Here is an 18,992-nt window from a genome sequence, read left to right on the forward strand (position 1 = left end):
GGTGTCCTCTGCCTTCACCCTGAGTCAACTGGGATAGACTCCAGCCCCCCCACGACCCTAGTGAAGATTAAGCGGTGTATAGATGATGGATGGATGGATGTAAATGTGGATTTTAGGGTGCTATGATGGAGTGGCAGCCTGTCCAGGATGTACCCCAGTGTCAGCTGGTATAGGCCCCAGTCACCCACAGATAAGGCAGGGATGGATGGATATTTGCACTTGAGGCAGCTGTTGGATAAAACCTGCACTGCTAGCATTGAATTGTCCATAAAGAGAGATGCAACCATTACCTTGAAAGCTAGACAGGATGGCGGGACTCATTGCAGAAATGCAAGGCGTTGGCTCATAAATGGCAATGACCTTTGACCTTTCATCCACCAGGTATGCTGAACAGGACGGACTGGAAACTGATTTTGCACATGTCTGGTTACAAATTCACACTTATTGCTGAAACACAGTTTTGCCTTTACACCATCCCTTCATAGAAAAAATAAAAAGATCTGGTTGGTAATTTTCAAACTTCATGGTAAATGATTTCAAAAGAGCTACGGCATGTGCTGTACTGGAAACAGTTTAAAATATCCCACAGGTGTGTATGTGTGGTGTGATGGTTAATGATAGTTGCTTTCTTTAACTGTGTCCCCGTCTGGCTTTTGATAAATGCAAAACACGTGTGGCAAACTGAAGTCGCACCACAAGAGAGCTACAAGTCAAGACAAAAATCATGAAGGTAAGATGAAAGCAAAGACAAAATACCAGCACGGGTTAAAGCAGTAGCTTCAGGGACACATTTTTTTTCCCTTTGTAGGAGTTAATCCACATCTCAGCAGCCTTTTCTGTGCAGGGGGGAGAAAAAAAAAGCCTAATAATGATGATAAAATGTTAATAAATTCCCTCATTTTCAGAATGTCACAATACAAACAAACATGAGTGCAGCAAAAATATTAAATCATCACCATGAATCATCAGCAGCAAAAGGCCAGATCAGATGATAGTAAAATAACTCAAATTATCACATTATGGAGGTCCTTAGGGTTCGGCAGCCTGATGAAGTGTTGACAGAAACCAAAAGACTACAACATCTCGCAGAATTACGAAAGATCTCAGCTCAAGCAAACAAATTTGGCACTTTATCCGAACATCCCTTTAACATATTCTCGAAAGTCTGCAGGACACCTAAATCAGACCAAACCAGTGAGCTCCTCCTGCAACGAGCAGCCGTCTAACAGACTCGCAAGCGAAGCCAGGACGCGTGTATTTCCGTGTGATTTTATTTATTTTTTTTTTTTTTTATATTTCCATTAAGGTTTAAGTGCGCTTTAATCTCCTCCCACCTGCCTGGTAAGGTTGCGCGCTGCCGGTGAGTTTTATAGCAACTGTTGCCCAGTGAAGCAGCGCCATAGTCACCGTAGTCCTGGCGACTGTAACCCACCAACAACAACCTCTCGCTCCATCATTACCACCTCCTCCACCATCCTCATCTTCATCAACCAGTCCACAGCTCAGGTTTGATTCAATTCTTTGCTATTTTTAGCCCGAATGCATGTCGTTTCTGGCGTCACCGGAGCATTTTGAGATATAAATTGCGCTCGGCTTGTGTTTTTGTCTGCTTGCTTGAATGAAGGCTCGCTGGGGTAGTTTGCTAGCAAGGGTGTTTCTTTGTAACGTGTTAGCCCGCTTTGCTAGCGTTGCCTGTAGATACCCACTGCTGAGAGAGGTCCTGCTCGTTAGCAGCAGCTAGCCGTGTCCTCTCACTGCGAGCTTTGAGGCTAAAAAAACTAAACCCGAGCGTGTTCACTTTGGCGAAAAAAAAATATGCTTTTCTGGGGGGAACTTATTCGCTTAAAGCTGCCATGCTGTGTGGTAGCTTTGGCTCTGGGCTAGTCAGTGATGCTAACTGGTCAGCTGGAGCAGGAGCAGGTGTCTGTTGTTGCTAGGTTGCTAACGCCAGCGATGCCTCCTGACAATTCCTGTCGGTATCCTTATATTTTTTGGGGGGGTAATGCTACGGCGAGTTTGTGTTTCGGGTGTGTTCGGCTGTTTAGTTAGTCGCACGAAATCAGCACGTCGATGGGAAATGGAAAGTGCTGTGAGCTAGCTCTCCACACACTAACTGCTATTGACAATAGCTAAGCCATTACTTTCCCTTTTGTCTTAGGGAGCAAGATAGCTTCGCTAGCTTTCCATCTGCCCTCTTTGTGGCATCAGATGGCCATGATAAGCTGCCTGATAACACAGGGGGAAGTTTTGCAAGGGGCAGATTTAGGGGGGAAATAACGCTTTAAAGGGTGTACATTAAATTTCCGCAATGTTTTCTTCAATCGTTTGGTTATTCTGTGTTGCACAGACTGGAAACGGGGCTGTTATCGGTCCATCCAGCCCTTCCGCAATAGAGATGCAATGCAGAAATATTAACTAAAAAAAAAAAGTTAGAGGTTGGAATCAAATTTGCTATCTTTATATACATGCGTGTGTTTTTATGCGCTAAAAAAATATTGAATTCATTATGATGCTGTATAGGAAGGAGATCTTTTACCAGATTGATTTGACTTAAATAAAAATTCAGTCCCATCTTGTTCCAGTCAGATGTCTTGTGTACATTTTCCTCACAACTTGCATTTTCTGTAATCCTGCTGGTGTTTCATATAAACTAGGTTTCTTAATGTTGCATCACAATGACTCTTGGGTCTGTGTTCAACCTCTGATTCCCTTTAGGAGGGAGAACAGGTGTGTGTGTGGTGAGGTGAGGGGAGGACAGGTGCTCCTGACCATTTAGGCTAATCTGTACGTGCCCACCACAGGAGAGATAATTAGCTGTAAATACACTAAAACTGACCCTCGTAATCTCTAGAATTATCTTTTGAAGTTGTGAGTCGTGTGTGTTGCTGCTAATAAGCTCTTTTGTATGTCAGCATAATCCAAACCAGTTTCGTCAAAAACCGTGCATCCTGTAAACATTATGTAAGTGCAGCCCCCCCCCAAAAAAATACTGTAAATGTATTCATCTTTTTGGCAACCTAAACTGGGTCACCCCCCCTTCCCTCCAAAGCACTCGCTCATACACACACAAACAAAACAGGATGTTGGGAACTGCTAGTTATCAGATCATGTTACCACTTACCTGTGGTCCAGTAGGGCAGAAATAGTACCATGCCACCTGCCGCCTGGATCCTGTTGCATTTCCAATCACTTAAAGAGGGGCTGATTAATTCAATTATTCAGTCGGCCATTTTCGTGGCTTAGCAAGCATGTTTGGTTTGGGTTTTTTTATTTTTTGCCAATGTAACTTATAGATAAAAACGGAGGCTTAAAGTTTGTTGTTTTCTGCTCTGAAACCCACATGTTGGACCGACCCGTGTTGTGATTGCAAACACATTTCTGGTGGTGCTGCCATGACACGAGGTAACTGTTGAACACTTACAGCGTCCCACATATTGATTCAATGTTTACGACGTCAAAATCTGCACAATACAAGCCACTCCCAGTTCCCTTCCTAATCTTTAAACACAGCTACTAAACAAGCACAGTACTTTGCATACTCCCCCACCCCTCCACCCCATCAGTTACATCTCCCTCCACCAGCACCCGATCATGTCTGTGTGTTAGATTTTTGTGCATCGTTCACTTTTCAACCTCGTTCGTCGGCTCTTATTTCAGCTTTGTCATACGTGATCATTAGAGAGGCAAATTACAGTCTCTCTTTTTTTTTGTTTTCAGGCAGCTGCGACTATGAACCTTTGCACGCTTTGCTATTTGTTGCCTGTGATATTAGCAAAGAGGAATTGAAGGGAGAAAACTCAGGGCAAAATGTTGCACTCCTTGGTGGCTTTTGTTCCTCTGTGTCTTTGTAGGGCTAGCACTTGCTCAGTGGAGCACAGCATTTAAGTGGGCCACAAGGGAGTGCCTGAATGGTGTGGCAGGAGGTGTGTTAGTGTGTGTGTGTGTGTGTGTCTGTGTCTTTGTCGAGGGGGTTGAGGTGAGGCAACAAGAGTGTGGTGTGATGCAGGGGCTCTTTTCCTCGATTAGGTGGGCTCAGTTGGGGCCATGTACTTTAGCTTTCACGCTGCACTGTGGAATATGAGTGTACATTCTCCTCTCCGTGCAATTCCTTTTTTTAGCATTGGCATACAGTAAGCCGAAGGCTGCAGTTTGAGTATGTGGTATGAGATTTTTATCAATTTGGTAGCCTGCATTCAGGGACTTTCAAACTACAGGGTAGATGCATGTGGGTTAATCAAACCAGGCTGTCATAATGATAATCATCACTTACTCAGAGTGTCCTGTTGAAATTAGAGAATATTTGAGCTGGATAGGAGTTTAATTTTCCGCCAACCACACAGCTCGCCGACATGTCCGACAGTGACGCTAAATACATATATCGCCCTCCCAAAGGTGCTCAGAACTGCCATGCTGAAAGCAGAGGGCTTCGGCTTAATGAATCCCACTGCCTCTGTGTGTGTGTTTAAGGAGAGCACAGATTTTCCTCGTCTTGCTTTTAGGACACCTGGTACATTTGACTCGAGCTTTGTAGTCCAGTTTTGAGCTTAGTCACCCCGACGCGAATAGAGTGATCCGCTCAAGAAAAGGCCCAGTGTCATATTAAAGGTAAAGAGAAGGGGGCAAGCTTTCCCTGGAGAGTTTTGAAGCTGTTAGGAGACCCAGCTTAATTAACCAAGAGAGGCTTGTTCATGGAAACTGTGATGGGGAGGAGGTGGCCTTTCCCTGGAAGGAATGGGTGATGGTAGCCATACTATTATTAACTCACAAACACAGGTTCACCGACAGCGTTTCTTCTCACTCTGGTCCTTATCTTAAAAAAAATGCTCAGTTCAGCCTGGCTCAGAATTATACACACACCATCTTACATTTCTTCTGCACAACACAGCTTTTCTTTTCTTTTCTTTTCTTTTTATTAGTAGTAGTGGTAATTAAATCATCTGGTAGAGACACAAAATGAGGCTAATTTGCCAGATTCTCTTCAAACCTTCTTCTTAGCACTCATCATTGACTTTCAATCAGAAGCAACCTGCGAAAAGTAGGCGCTGACGGAGCAACGAGAAGCAGCATCTATTTGGAGTTTGTTAAATATTAACTTGTTTTATGGCTGTGAACGTGGAGACAAGACCATGTGTCACTGATGCATGAGGCTCTTAGTACATTGAGTACCACGGGGCAGAAGCAGGTGCTCGCTTAGAATCGGTCTAAAGCAGCTTTGGCAGCATTGATTTGGGTAAAACAGACGAGGGGTCCACGATGACACCTTATGCTTCCCACCAGGCCTGGATTAGTATCTCATTTAGGCATGTTTAATGTCCTGCGCTGCCCAAATACTGTGGATGATTATTGGATTTAGGTTCCTCCATGCAATGATTTTAATGTGACTGATTTTTTTTTCTTGTGTGGCTATTGAGCAAAGTTTGTTAAATCATTAAAGGCTAGTGTCATAGTTGAAGTTTTTTGTGTTACTGTTTATTCAGTTGTTATAATATCAGAGGGTGGAACAAAAGTGTTGACCAGAAAAACCAACATCAGTAAATTTCATCCTTGCTGAAGTGAGTTATCATTCCCTGATACCTCATGAGTGTTGCCTCTGTGCCATAATTGTGTTTTCATTATTAAGTTATGAAGTTGCTTTGCCAGTTTGACCGGTAGGTTTAGATTGCTCCTGGTTTTCAATATTTGAGATTAATTTACCGTAACCAGCCTTTTCTGTTATCTAGGCGCCATGCAGACCCCTGAAGCAGGCGCTGACTCCACCTCCACTGTCCCTCTTCAGACCACCGTGCCTGTCCAGCCTACCGGCTCCACCCAGCAGGTGCCTGTCCAGCAGCAGGTACATCCACCTTGTTTGTCTTTTCTTTTTTTTTTTTATATGTCTGAATGTTTCTGCCTAAGCGTGCCTACTGTACTCACACTGATGCCTGCCTGTATTTGTCAGTGCCATATGCAAATGAAGTAAACAAGATAATTAATTTGCAACCTTTGCGACTGATCTTGCCAGGCCCAGACTGTTCAACAGGTTCAGCATGTTTACCCAGCACAGGTGCAGTATGTCGAGGAAAACAGTGGCGTCTACACCAATGGCAACATGTGAGTCAGCCTGTTACCCAGCTCTGCTCTTTACACCACTCCACAAATATTAGCGCTGCGTCTCCACGGCCTGTTCTTTCTCCTCTTAAGTCTCTTCACACCATCATTCATGTCACAAGCACATGATGTTGGTGGGAGGGTTTTTTTTCCTTCTGTTGTTTGCTTTCTTTTCTGAGGGGCGCGTAGTCACGTGCTCGATTGCGCTTAGTCACCTGAACATGACCACAAGTAGGCCTGTCTTTCGAGTTGCTGATGCTGTGCAAGGCTCCCCTGGGCCTGAGGAACGGGGTTACATACACGCTAACAAGCCAAAGCTGTGTTTGTCGTACTGTGAAACACGTACACATCGGTGCATGTACAAACAGACACGCTGTCTGACTTCTGCTGCTGGTGGAAACAGTCACGTTAGGGGCAGCGGCAGACTTGTGCTTAGAAATACACGATGACGCCACCAGACTGCTGAACACGTGACATGTTTACTCGGCTTGTGTTGACATTATACAGTCGTGACTCGATGATCCGACCCTTAACAATCCGAAAACCTTGCTATCCGACAGGTTTGTAGGAAAAATGAACGGAACACATAGAAAACAGCCTTAACATACCGACAGCCTTGGATTCTGACTCTGACATGACATTTTATGTCACAAATAAGGATAACGCTGTATTATCTGACTGAACAATCCGACAGATTGGCTACGTTCAGACTGTAGGACTTCATGCTCAATTTGGATTTTTTTGTGAATTCTGATTTTTTTTGCGAGTAAGTGTCCCGCGTGCGCAGAAGAGGACACAATGACGCAGTGAGCGTGCTCAGTGTTTAGGGAAGTAAACATAGATGGATGGCGGCTGCGGGGGAGTGGCTGCTGCTGCTGCTACCGCCGCCACCACCGATATTGGACATGGAAGTGTGACCGATATCCTAAACTGGCATCAGCAGCAGAGTGCTGCCTATACGTTCCGGCCACTTCCACCTCGTCAGAGCGCTCCCTCGGGATGCAAGTGTCCTCCCTGACCGCTCAGAATATTTGGATATTCATCATTAATTGGGCCTGAATATCCAAAGACCATATTCGGACCAGCCCTACTAGTTGTTATAACAACTATGAACAATAATGAACAACAAATGACACTTTAAGCATCAAGCCCTCCTTGTATCTCGACCTCCGTCTTGACAATCCGACAGCCTTGCTATCTGACATAAAAGAAGGTTTTACATTTAATTCAATTCAATTCAATTCAATTTTATTTGTATAGTGCATATTTACAACAACAAGTCATCTCATAGCGCTTCACAAAGGCAGAGACAGAAACACCCAACAATCCAAAACATTTGGATTCCCTATAAGCTTCAGCAGTCCGCAAGCAGCCCGCAAATTTAGTGTCGGATTATCGAGTCATGATTGTATGTGATAGTTATGAAAAGTTTTGATAAAAGAACAATTAAAAGCTTTTGAGATTGGCCTTGTTGTGATAGTAGCTGTTTGACTGTGACTACAAAAGCATTAATAAACGTGTAATTATTCATATATAGCCCCAAAAACATACTTGGACTAACATAGAAGAATAGAATAAAACTTTATTGATCCCCTTGGTGGAAACCTCAGTGCTGATGATTGCTGACATGTATTTTTTTTATTCAAAAACAAGTAAAATAACAGCTAATTTGAATATAACAACAAAAGTACTTCTATTATGTGTCTATTGCTGGTTCTCAGTTTGAGCTCACTGACTGACTGCTAACTTCTCCTCCGAACAGAAGAACCTACTCGTACTCAGAGCCGCAGCTGTACAGCCAGAACAGCGGAGGGAGCTACTTCGACACGCAGGGCAGCTCGTCGCAAGTGTCCACCGTGGTGACATCTCATGGCATGACCAACAACGGAGGAGGGGGCACTGGAGGAATGAGCATGGGTCTGACGGGGGGTCAGGTAATCAGCAGCAGTTCTGGGGCTTACCTCATGGACAACGCTGGACCCCACCCCGCCACCCAGACCGCACGAGCTTCCCCGGCTACTGTAAGTCGCGCAGCACCCACCGAACGGGGCCCCTCGCCTACTTTTGCCTGCCTGCTTTCGTGTGTTCGTTCTGACTAGTGTGTGTGTGTGTGTGTGTGTGTGTGTAGCCCTCTGCAGTGACTTTGTAGTAACTTCTATGACTTCCCCCCATTAAGAACCACACAGCTATTAGTTTGCCTAGACTCTGCCTATTAGCATAGATGCTCCGCTTCTGTCATACTTTATTGATCTCTGCACCAGTTTGATCCGAAATGTAGGTCACCAGTCTCTTAAGTGGAGTTCCATATTTAAACTCGATAATTGTGTCATGTTTGCAAAATTTCAGCGCGTACGTATAGCGCTGATAGCACGCCGTATTAAAAAGAAGCAACTTTTGCGTGCGTTTCCTCCTCCGTGATTGTGTGCCGTGGTGTTTTATCTCTGGCGATTATCTTTTGCTGATGCGTGCAACACGCTGCGTGGGCTGGGTCCATGTCTCTGTGGTGATCTGACTACTGCGAGCAATGATCATGTAACCTTTTAATATTTAGCGTTGAAGTAGAACAGGGCTTGGTTTCTGTCTGTGATTGCATTAGTTTGTTGTTTCTTTGGTGTCGAGGAAAAGAGGGAGTAAGTGGCAGGTGTAGAGGAATAGTCAAGAAATCACAACTGCACATCTGATTTTCATGAGAGTCCTTGTGTTGGAGTGAGCAGACATTACAACAGCCTCACTCTTTTAGTATGATGGTGCTCTATATTGAACCAAAATGATGGTTTGGGCATATAATGTAGAGCCTGGTATTACATATTATGTGGCTGTCAGTCATAGCAGAGAGTTTTAACATCAAATAATGACTTTTTTTATGTACACAAAATGTGTGCAAGTGCATATTTTACCGCCGAAGAAACTACCCGCTCATAAAAATATTATATAAAGCACATCCAGTTGATTTGATGCCAGCAATTCTTTCTTTAAAGTCTATATTTTTCCCAAGCAAGTTTACAAGTAAACTTTCTTGTCCTGTAATGACCCGAGTCAGCCGCTTAGAATCAATTGTATACACCATGCAGTCACCCTTACTCGAGCTTGAGTTTTCAGTGCTGATCATCAGCACGAATTAAATCACCCACAACACCCACAGCATAAATTTCTCCAGAAATGCAGTCAGCACGTTGTTCTTCCTGCATCTTGTCTCTTTCACGTCACACGCGATTATCTCTGTCACTGTATGTGTTTGATGGACGTTAAGCTGTTCGTAAAAAAAAAAAATGCCGATACCCAATTAGGCTTCTCTCCTGAAGGCATGAACCAGCTTCTCGGTGTCACTCTGGAGGGTGATGTACAGGTGTTACTAAATCTTCCTGGCATACCGCTTTAATCTGTTGTTTTTTTACGACACGACAGTTACTCTAAGTGGATCTGTGTTCGAGGAATCCCGAAGGGTTGCGTGACAGACAGCTATCCACAATCGATGTTCTTTAGCAATTAGAATATGTGGCAAAGATTTCCCTGACATGACAGCTAGTCCTGCTCTGCTTGGGTTTAGTGGTGCTTGCCTTTGGATCTTTTCTAGATTCTCTCTCTCTTTATTTTTTGTTTTTTTGCTCGTGGCCAGTAATGTGTTTCATTTTTTGTTTCTCTTGCTTTTGTTTTTTGTTTCCCCCCTTCTTACATTTTTTTGTCCTGTGCTTCGTGGTTTATCAGATTGAAATGGCGATTGAGACGCTCCAAAAATCTGAGGGTTTATCCAGTCAGAGAAGCTCGCTGCTCAACAGCCATGTAAGTTGCTTTTACGAATGCTTGCTCTCGCCTAACCGTAACTTTTGCTGAGCTCACACTCTTGCTGTTCTGCCTCTTTCGAATCGCTGTACATTTGAGTTTGGTGTGTGGTGCTTGCTGTTTTTTTGCTGCTGGTTTTAATTGTTATAAATGCTTTAAATTTACTGGCCGCTATAGAAGCTTTTGCAGAGCAGCAGCATAAAGTTTACTGACTGTTGGCCTGAGGTCTTTCCACGGACCAGTGTGTGAATCTCTTTAGTTAATAAGCATGTGTTCCCCCTTTTAGCTCCAGTGGCTGTTGGACAATTATGAGACAGCAGAGGGAGTAAGTCTACCACGATCCACCCTCTACAATCATTATCTGCGCCACTGCCAGGAGCAGAAACTGGACCCTGTAAATGCAGCCTCTTTTGGCAAACTCATCCGCTCCATCTTCATGGGACTCCGTACAAGGCGCCTTGGGACGAGGTTTGCTACTTTTAGCTTTTCTCAAGCTGTTAGCTTGAAGATGCAAGATTTTCATGTTTTAGTAGTCTGCTTGCCTGCTCAATTTCACACTGAGACTCTATCAGTGGCTTTAACGTTCGGTTTTGTCTTGCAGAGGAAACTCCAAGTATCATTACTATGGTATACGTGTGAAACCAGACTCCCCACTCAACAGACTCCAAGAAGACATGCAGTACATGGCCCTCAGGCAGCAACCTGTTCAGCAGAAACAGAGGTAGAACACAGACAGCCCGGCGTGCAGTACCTGCTGTGACACAAGTCATAGTTTTCACAGACACTGAAATGAGCCATTTTGATTTCAGGTTTAAACCGGTTCAGAAGTTTGATGGCGGCTCTGGGGAGAATTTCTCAGGTGGAGGGCAGCACCACCCCGGTGCAGCCGAGCAGACGGTCATTGCGCAGAGCCAGCAACACCAGCAGTTTCTAGGTCAGCAGCTTTTCTCTGAATCTGCATGTCTGTAAAACTGGGAAAAAATGCACTGAAATATACTGAATCTTACTGTTTTGTTAGATTATTCTCTCTCTTTAATTTTCCCTAATTCCCAACAGATGCATCACGGGCACTCCCTGACTTTGTAGAGCTGGACCTGGGGCAGAGCAATACAGAGAACATCAGCCCAGAGGACGTGAAAGCTCTCCAGTCCCTTTACAGAGAGCACTGTGAGGTTAGATCAAGTGCATCCTTTTGATATTCACTGTAAAATCACCGCAGCACATTTTGGCACCTAAGTGTAAACCACAGTGGAAACAGGGAGTCGGATTGTTTTTCTTTCGTCAAAGACGGCTGAGATCCAACAAGAGAAGCAACATATGGCTTTATGTAGTCACCGTGACAGCTGTATTTCACCACCCTGACCTGTTTCACCTATTTTTCTGTTAAGTTTCTAATTCTTTCATGTCATATTTGTCATGTATCTTATTCCACCAATTTAATATTTTATTCTAAATCTGGCCATTTCTTTGCTCCTGTCACGTTTTTCACTCACTGTGAGCTTTTTTTTTTTTTCACCATTATAAAGTGGAAGCACCACAACTATAGTATAAAGTAGAGAGAACTGAAACATTCTTTTGTGCCTTATGGTAAAATTATGATGCCATTAATCTTAAAAAAGGAAAAGCTGAAAGTTAAAGAAAGCCGCAAATCAGCCTGTGCAGCCTTTTCCCATGTGCCCACAGGTGTTGCTAATACCGTACAAACATACTACATACTATAGATATTTTACTTCCTTCTCTTCTTACTCTTTACTCTCATTTTGAACTTGTTTCCATACTTGTCTCCTCTCTGTTCTATGTAAACACAGCCTGCAGTTCAGGCCAGTTCAGCCAAAAAGTCACTGAATTTTTATTGCATGACCGGTCGTAGCCGGGTCACTAATGGCTTCTCAGTTACACCGAGGAGTGCTGAAGTTTTATTTTTTTGTACAGAATCTGTTCATTGAGTTTTTTATTAACACAATAAAAGGGTTTTGATGGAATATATCAGTTTAAAGCTTGGATTTAGGTAAGCTTTCCAATGGAGCAGCACATGACCAATGAATAGTGCATAGACCATTGGAAAGCTTGCCATTTTTGGTAGTTTTTAAAAAGATAACATGCCTGGGGCGCCACGATAGCTCAACTGGTTGAACTGGTGACCCACGTACAGGGGCTATAGTCCCTGATACAGCGCCCATGGGTTCAAATCCCGCTATGGCCCTTTCCTGCAAGTCCTCTCCCCCACTTCTCTGTCTTTCTATCTCAACTAGCCTATCCAATAAAGTCAAAAAGCCAGTGAGGTTGAGAGAGTTTATTTTATTTACACCGTCTTTAATTTGAAGACAAAAAACACTGAACATAAGTTTTACAAAATTGCTAAAAGTTCACCCATTCAAAGTTTGGCTTGACTGAGAGTGAGGAGACTTTTGGAAAGGTCACGTGTGTTTATGGTGACCGAGGTGCGTTAAATGCCAGCGGCTGACATTTTGAAACTATATTTTCTTTTCATGTTGTGGAGTTTTTAAGCACAGCTCCCATGATGTCTGGAAACTAAGGATCAAGTCATCATCCACGACTTGATCCTCAAGGCTTTAAACAGTCATTTCATCCAAATTGCAAGGAAGAACAAAACATATTTCCTGACAAGTCCCTAGTAGTGTCTAACCATGCAGCTACTTTGGGGTTAATGATCTGATATTGTGAGATGTCCATGTATGAGAGTTCTGCTTGCCAGTACAGTGGAGATGAATGGAGTTTCATTTTTGCTTCTCAAAACACTTAAAACATACATTTGACATTATCTGTTTCTCTGGTAAAATCTGTCAACCGATTCATTTCTCGTTTTGTAGAAAGTTGTTGCAGTCGAGACATTTTTAATCCTTCATTCTCCGGTTCTGTTTCAGGCTATCCTGGATGTGGTTGTCAACCTCCAGTTCAGTCTAATTGAGAAGCTTTGGCAGACATTCTGGCGTTATTCACCCCCTGACACTGTAGAGGGTGCCACCGTAACAGAAAACAGGTGAGGTCAAGTCAGACAGAAGCATTAGGTACCACAACACACTTCACAAGTATACATTTGGATATCGTGTATTTTAGGCTTTTCTGAAAATTCGAAAGCATCTTGTGTAAGTCCGGTTTGTTCTTTCCGCAGCAGCATAAGTGAGATTGAAGCACGGCTCCCCCGATCACAGCTGATGGTGCTGTGCAGAAATGAGGCCGTACTCAAGTGGATGAGCACCTGTGACCATTTAATGTACCAGGCCCTTGTGGAGATCCTCATTCCTGATGTCCTGAGACCCATTCCCAGTACGCTGAAGTCACAGACACCTCTCATGTTACTATTGTGTTAAAGTTTGTAGTATCACAACTGTCATTCGTTTGCTTTGTTCATCAGGTGCCTTGACTCAAGCCATTCGCAACTTTGCCAAAAGCCTGGAAGGTTGGCTCAATAATGCCATGAATGCCATTCCACAGAGAATGATCCAGACCAAGGTACACCACAGCATTCATCAAAAATATATATATACTTTATCATCAGCTGTGAAAGGTGTGTATACGTACAGTAGGTAATACTTGGGCTCTTGGGTGCATTCTTTTCACAGATTGCCGCTGTTAGTGCCTTTGCGCAAACATTGCGCAGATATACATCTCTGAACCACCTGGCTCAGGCGGCACGCGCCGTGTTGCAAAACACATCACAGATCAACCAGATGCTGAGTGATCTCAACCGTGTTGACTTTGCCAATGTACAGGTCAGTGCAGTTCTCTGTGTTTGGATGTTCAGCGGTGGGGCTTTTGTTATGTTTGAATATTTCTCTATTATCCATTATGTCAAAGAAATAGACATTTTGGGATGCCACTATAGCTCACCTGGTTGAGCTGGCGTCCCATGTGCAGGGCTACAGTCCCAATGTGGAGGTCATGAGTTCGAATCCCGCTCATGACCCTTTCCCACATGTCTTCTCCCCTACTTTCCTGTCTCTCTCTGACTACACTATCCAATAGAGGCACAAAGGCCAAAAAAATAACTTTAAAAAAAATAGACATTGTTTACTGTCAGTGTACAGTTGTGAACCTCCAGTTTTTTCTTCATGGTGCCGTATAGGAGCAGGCATCATGGGTGTGCCAGTGTGAGGAGGGGGTGGTTCAGCACTTGGAGCAGGACTTCAAGGCCACACTACAGCAGCAAAGCTCTCTGGAGCAGTGGGCAGCCTGGCTGGATAATGTGGTCACTCAGGTGCTCAAGCCCTACGAGCACCGGCCCAGCTTCCCCAGAGCAGCTCGACAGTTCCTGCTTAAATGGTCCTTCTACAGGTCTGTAAAAAAAAAGAAAACAACAACCATAATGACAATGAGAAGCATTGCTCCCGAGAGACAGGATACTTCATGTCTCTGCTTCATGTCTCTGCAGTTCTATGGTGATCAGGGACCTGACCCTGCGCAGTGCTGCCAGCTTCGGTTCCTTCCACCTGATTCGCCTGCTGTATGACGAATACATGTTTTACCTTGTGGAACATCGTGTGGCTCAAGCTACTGGAGAGACACCCATTGGTGTCATGGGGGAGGTACAAATGTGGCATCTTGTCTTCTTTCTTCTTTTTGTTTTAACTCTCTGGATACAGGACTTGTTTTGTTTGCTGTTTTAATTGCATTTCATAGTTAGTGCTACACTATAATAAATGGCAGTGTTCATAAAACAATGTGAAACACTGATAGTGCCTCTATTTCTGATGTTTGTTTCTATCTCTTTACAGTTTGACAGCCTCAACACCTTATCCCTTACCAACATTGATAAAGGTATGTGGCAAAATGTACAGAAACTGAGAACTCTACCACATTTTTGACCGTAGTGTGACCACACAGACAGACATAATGAGCTGCTCAGATTGTATTTCATAAGTGTTTTACTCTTTCATCCGTGTATAATTTTCATATCCTTAATTGTGAAAAGGGATCCTTTTTAGCGTTAGATTTTGATCAAAGAACTGACATAATTGGTCCCCTGTAGCAGCAGTGCAGGAAGCATGAAACCGAACAAGACAACACAGGTTTTGAGCAGCTTTTCTTGAGAGATGTGAGCATGTAGAATACAAATAGAAGCAGGAGCTTTGACTATCGTTTACTTGTTGAGACCTGATGTAGCAAAAATGTGATATTGAGTGGTGAGGGCCAGGCAGTGGTCTGAGCCAAACCACTCATTTTACAGTATGCTTGATACTTATTTTTGATGTTGTACTGAGGGCTTCAAGGTGGCTCAGTGGTTAGCACTGTTGCCTCACAGCAAGAAGGTCGCCGGTGAGGACACCCGGGATCTTTCTGCGTGGAGTTTGCATGTTCTCTCTGTGCAGCGTGGGTTCTCTCCAGGTTCTCCAGCTTCCTCCCACACAGTCCAAAAACATGTTGAGGTTAATTGGTGATTCTAAATTGTCTGTAGGTGTGAATGTGAGTGTGCTTGGTTGTCTGTCTCTAAGTGTAGCCCTGTGATAGACTGGTGACCTGTCCAGGTGTCCCCTGCCTTCACCCTGAGTCAGCTGCGACCCTACAGAGGATGAAATGGTGTTTGATAATGGATGGATGGATGTTGTACTGACATATGGAACCTAAATGGATGCAAATATATTGCACAGATACACTGTGTGTGCATGAAAATGGCACATAAGTGTTTGTGGGACAGTAGAACCCACCACTGAATGATAAACTAAAATACCAACTTTTTTTTTTTTGCATCTCCAGTGACTCTTCATGACCTCCACATCCGTTTTTCATGCATGCCCTGCTCTCTCCCGTCTAGATGAAACGAGCGGGATGGACAGTGACTTAGAAGAGGACACGGAGGAGTCCGGGGAACCTCTCGCCAAACGGGAGAAGTCGGAACACGAGGTAATCCAGGTGATCCAGGTCGGGGCGCTCGAGGACGGGTCTCACCCCGTGGTGGGCGTCGTCCAGCCGGGCGTCCTCCACTCGCTGCCCCAGCCCCCGCAGGACCACACCGAGCACATCCTAACCCCCTCCGCTGGCACTCCCACCATCCGTCACTGCAGCACCACAGGCAACACCTACGCCTCCGTTTGAGGGTCTGAAGGCACGGCCGATCCCCTGTGGCCCCCCAGTTTTTCGCTGTCTCACTCTCCACATATCTTTCTCTCTGTAAGTCTCGATGTTTGCGTCTTTTCCATGCATTGTCTCTGTTTTTGCACTTGTGTGGACGTGCTCTCCGTTCCCTATCCAGCCTGGTCAGTGGAGGAGGAGTGATGAAAATGGTGATGCTCTGGCCAAGATGTGCTGTCCTTGTCTGACTTGCTTAGATTCTGGATGTGCTGTCATCCCATTAAGTCTGTGCTCTTAACACAATGCAGCAGCCGGTGGAAGGGACCTGGAGGAAAAGGACTTAATTTGACCCGTTAAATGTTTCCCATTTAGGTACCGCCTCTGTCTTTGTATACAGATGGGTTTTATTGCGAAGGAAAATTCAACTCCTTCAAACTACTGATGTCTCAGAGCTCAAATCCACGTCACTAGTCCCAGTGGAGCAAAGGCATTGATCGACTCACCTATTGTACATAGTTTTTGCTGTTCTTTCAATTGGTATTACCCAAAACTCATGGTGCTATCATTGTGTTTTGTTTTGTTTTAACTCTCTAGTTATCCCTCCTAATTTTAGTATGATTTCTGTCGACATGCATTCCAACTGCTGATACACTTTTGGTTTGAACAAAATGTTTTTTGAGTATTGTATGTAGCTAAAAAAAACAAAGGGACAACTTTCTATTTATGTATGACATTTAAATAAGGATCACGGGGCAGTTTTGTCTGTTCCGTTTCGAAGATCATTTGGTAGCCACCTGCGGATAACCACTCATAGCTTTTAGCCACAGAAAAAGATCCCCCTAAAGAAATGTCTGTGCTGCTACTCCTGTACATAGAAATGAGATTGAGAAGAAAGGCTGTTAAAAAAAACACACAAAACGAAAAAAAAAACACTTCCTCAACGCTAGCTTTTCTATGCACACCGTGCATATCGCTTGCCTTTGTTCATTTTAGACGCTCTGTAGTGTGGTTTATGTGACGAGCTGTAATCTTGCAAACAACTTACTGGACACGTTTACCCCCCGGTTTCGCAGTTTCTGTCTTAAGTTCGCAGTGGACCAAAAAAAAAAACTTAAAAAAAACACACACACCAACAAGAGGAATCGGAGAGGGAGCCACACACACACACACAAAAAAAACAAAAAAAAACTGTTTCCTGTCCCACAGTGCCATGTTGCAGAGCAGAAGGAATGTCAGGGATTTATTGTACCTCGGCTTTATCATAGTGCCTTATCCTTAAATGCAGCTGTCCATGTAGTCCTGACTGTGTGCTGTAAAGAGCCCACAGCCCCTCTGCATTGTCCCAGCCACAGATTTGGCTTTTCTGGTGACTCGTGGCTGGATTTGGGCTGGCTCATCAGTGTTGAGACCAAGGGATGCAGGCACAGACACACCTGTTGTTTTCTTCTCTGGATCAGCTCTTACTAAGCTCGTTACTTCTCTGAATCACGGTCTTTAAGCCTTGCTCCTGCCCTCACTCTGCCCTCTTGAGGCCTATTCTTGCATTAGCCTTTGCTATCGGGTGAAGCGTGTATGCGTGGCGTGGCGTGCGTGCGAACGTGGATGCGTGCGGTAGGTCTGCGCCTGTGTTTTTATGTGCATGCGTGTGTGTGTGTGTGCGTCTGCCTGTGTGTCTGCGTGCTTGTGTGTGTATGTGTTGGAACACATCCATCAGTCACCCTACCTCAAACCAGTGGTGCCAGCCCTTTGACGCGTGCAGCACAGTCACCAAACCTTATTGCACACACACCACTGTACTGCACAAATCTCAACGCGATAGAGAAAATCTGCATTGCTTTTTCTCTCACCTCTGATACATTTTCATTTCAGTTTTTAGCTCATAAAAAGGCTTCATCCTTTGTTCCCTGTTTGAAGATCATCTTTGTACAGTGGACCAAAAGTAGATATTTTCTGATATTCAAAGAGATATATAGATATATATATGTATAGTATATATAATGATGATACACTACATATATTTGTTGCTTCTTCTTTTTTTTTTTGTTGTGGTTGCTCTGATTGTTTATATGTGAATGTTTCTTTGGGTAGCTCATCTGTAATTAGTTCATAGACTGTGAAATGAGAACGGCATGGGGACTAACTTCTGATTCATTAGACTACATCTATACTTGAACTGTTATAGCCTTCTATGTCGTGGAAAATATTGAGATTAATCCTCTAAATAGGAGCATTTTGGTACTAAAATGATTTTCGTTCTTATTTTTTTCGTGCATGGCGAAACGGTCTGAGCCGTTTCTCTGCAGATGTTTATTTATTGATATTTATTGTGTTGTTTTCTTTTGGTTTAAATGCATATGTTATAATGGGTACTGAGGATGCATCATGAATTCTACCGCTGCAAAGAGCAGACCTACTGTACAGAAAGACCGTTTTTTTTTTCGTTGTAAGTCAGTTATGTAGGTTGGTTAAGGTAAAGAGGAAAGGGTTGGCACTGTATTTGCTGTAATCACAGCCCTTAAAGGTTCGATAAGTAGTCAAAAAAGAAAAAATCCTTCAGCAGTACGCAGGATCCATTTTTCTTTTTTTCTGTTTGGTTGCTTTTTTTTCTTGTTGTTAACGTGTAGGTTGTGTGCCTGTGTAGAAAACATGCTCAACAGTAAAGAAGGGTGGGGGAAGTTCAAAAACACTTACTGGGTCAGTGGACCCTCCCTGATGTTTTTTTTTTTTTTTTGCTGGATCATTTCGGTGACACTTTTTTTTTTGGAGGGGGGAGGGAATCTGAAAACTGAATCCACCCAAAAGCCACGTTCCTCACTGGTTCAACCTATGCTACACATCTGATACTATAGCCTTACAAAGGCAGACATCTCAACCCAGCAGGCTTGAAATGTCTGCCTGACCTCATCTAGGAACTGAGCGCGCACCAATCTGACTTTCTAACTATATTGATTGAAAGGCAGTTTGAAAAGTCTGCGAGAAGAGGCCAACGAACCGCGCTGTAAGCAGCTGCGAGTTGACGGCCCCGAGGCGTTTTGTTTACATCAGTCCGTGACCACTATGAACTTGAAGGAGAGATCGCTCCCAGACGCTTGGAA

General features: G+C 43.9%; 1 protein-coding gene across 1 annotated transcript; it reads left to right on the forward strand.

Annotated features, from left to right (window-relative positions):
- Positions 1 to 1,465: 1,465 nt before the first annotated feature.
- On the forward strand, positions 1,466 to 17,621 carry rfx3 (regulatory factor X, 3 (influences HLA class II expression)). The gene is made up of 17 exons (XM_008287788.1): positions 1,466 to 1,506; positions 5,721 to 5,833; positions 6,002 to 6,090; positions 7,850 to 8,108; positions 9,793 to 9,867; positions 10,154 to 10,335; positions 10,469 to 10,588; positions 10,677 to 10,801; positions 10,924 to 11,039; positions 12,753 to 12,868; positions 13,001 to 13,155; positions 13,244 to 13,341; positions 13,452 to 13,601; positions 13,955 to 14,163; positions 14,261 to 14,414; positions 14,604 to 14,646; positions 15,641 to 17,621. The coding sequence occupies exons 2-17, from the start codon at positions 5,726 to 5,728 to the stop codon at positions 15,919 to 15,921; spliced, it is 2,280 nt and encodes a 759-aa protein (XP_008286010.1). The 5' UTR covers positions 1,466 to 1,506; positions 5,721 to 5,725; the 3' UTR covers positions 15,922 to 17,621.
- The last annotated feature ends 1,371 nt before the right edge of the window (positions 17,622 to 18,992 follow it).

This window comes from Stegastes partitus, unplaced genomic scaffold, assembly GCF_000690725.1.
Source record: "Stegastes partitus isolate 25-593 unplaced genomic scaffold, Stegastes_partitus-1.0.2 Scaffold521, whole genome shotgun sequence".
Lineage (NCBI taxonomy): Eukaryota > Metazoa > Chordata > Actinopteri > Pomacentridae > Stegastes > Stegastes partitus.

Excerpts from the sequence above, each read along its gene's own strand:
- rfx3 (XM_008287788.1), top strand. The coding sequence starts at position 5,726 with ATGCAGACCCCTGAAGCAGGCGCTGACTCCACCTCCACTGTCCCTCTT. Across the intron at positions 9,868-10,153 it reads GCTCGCTGCTCAACAGCCAT|CTCCAGTGGCTGTTGGACAA; the intron begins GTAAGTTGCTTT and ends TCCCCCTTTTAG. Across the intron at positions 10,336-10,468 it reads ACAAGGCGCCTTGGGACGAG|AGGAAACTCCAAGTATCATT; the intron begins GTTTGCTACTTT and ends TTTGTCTTGCAG.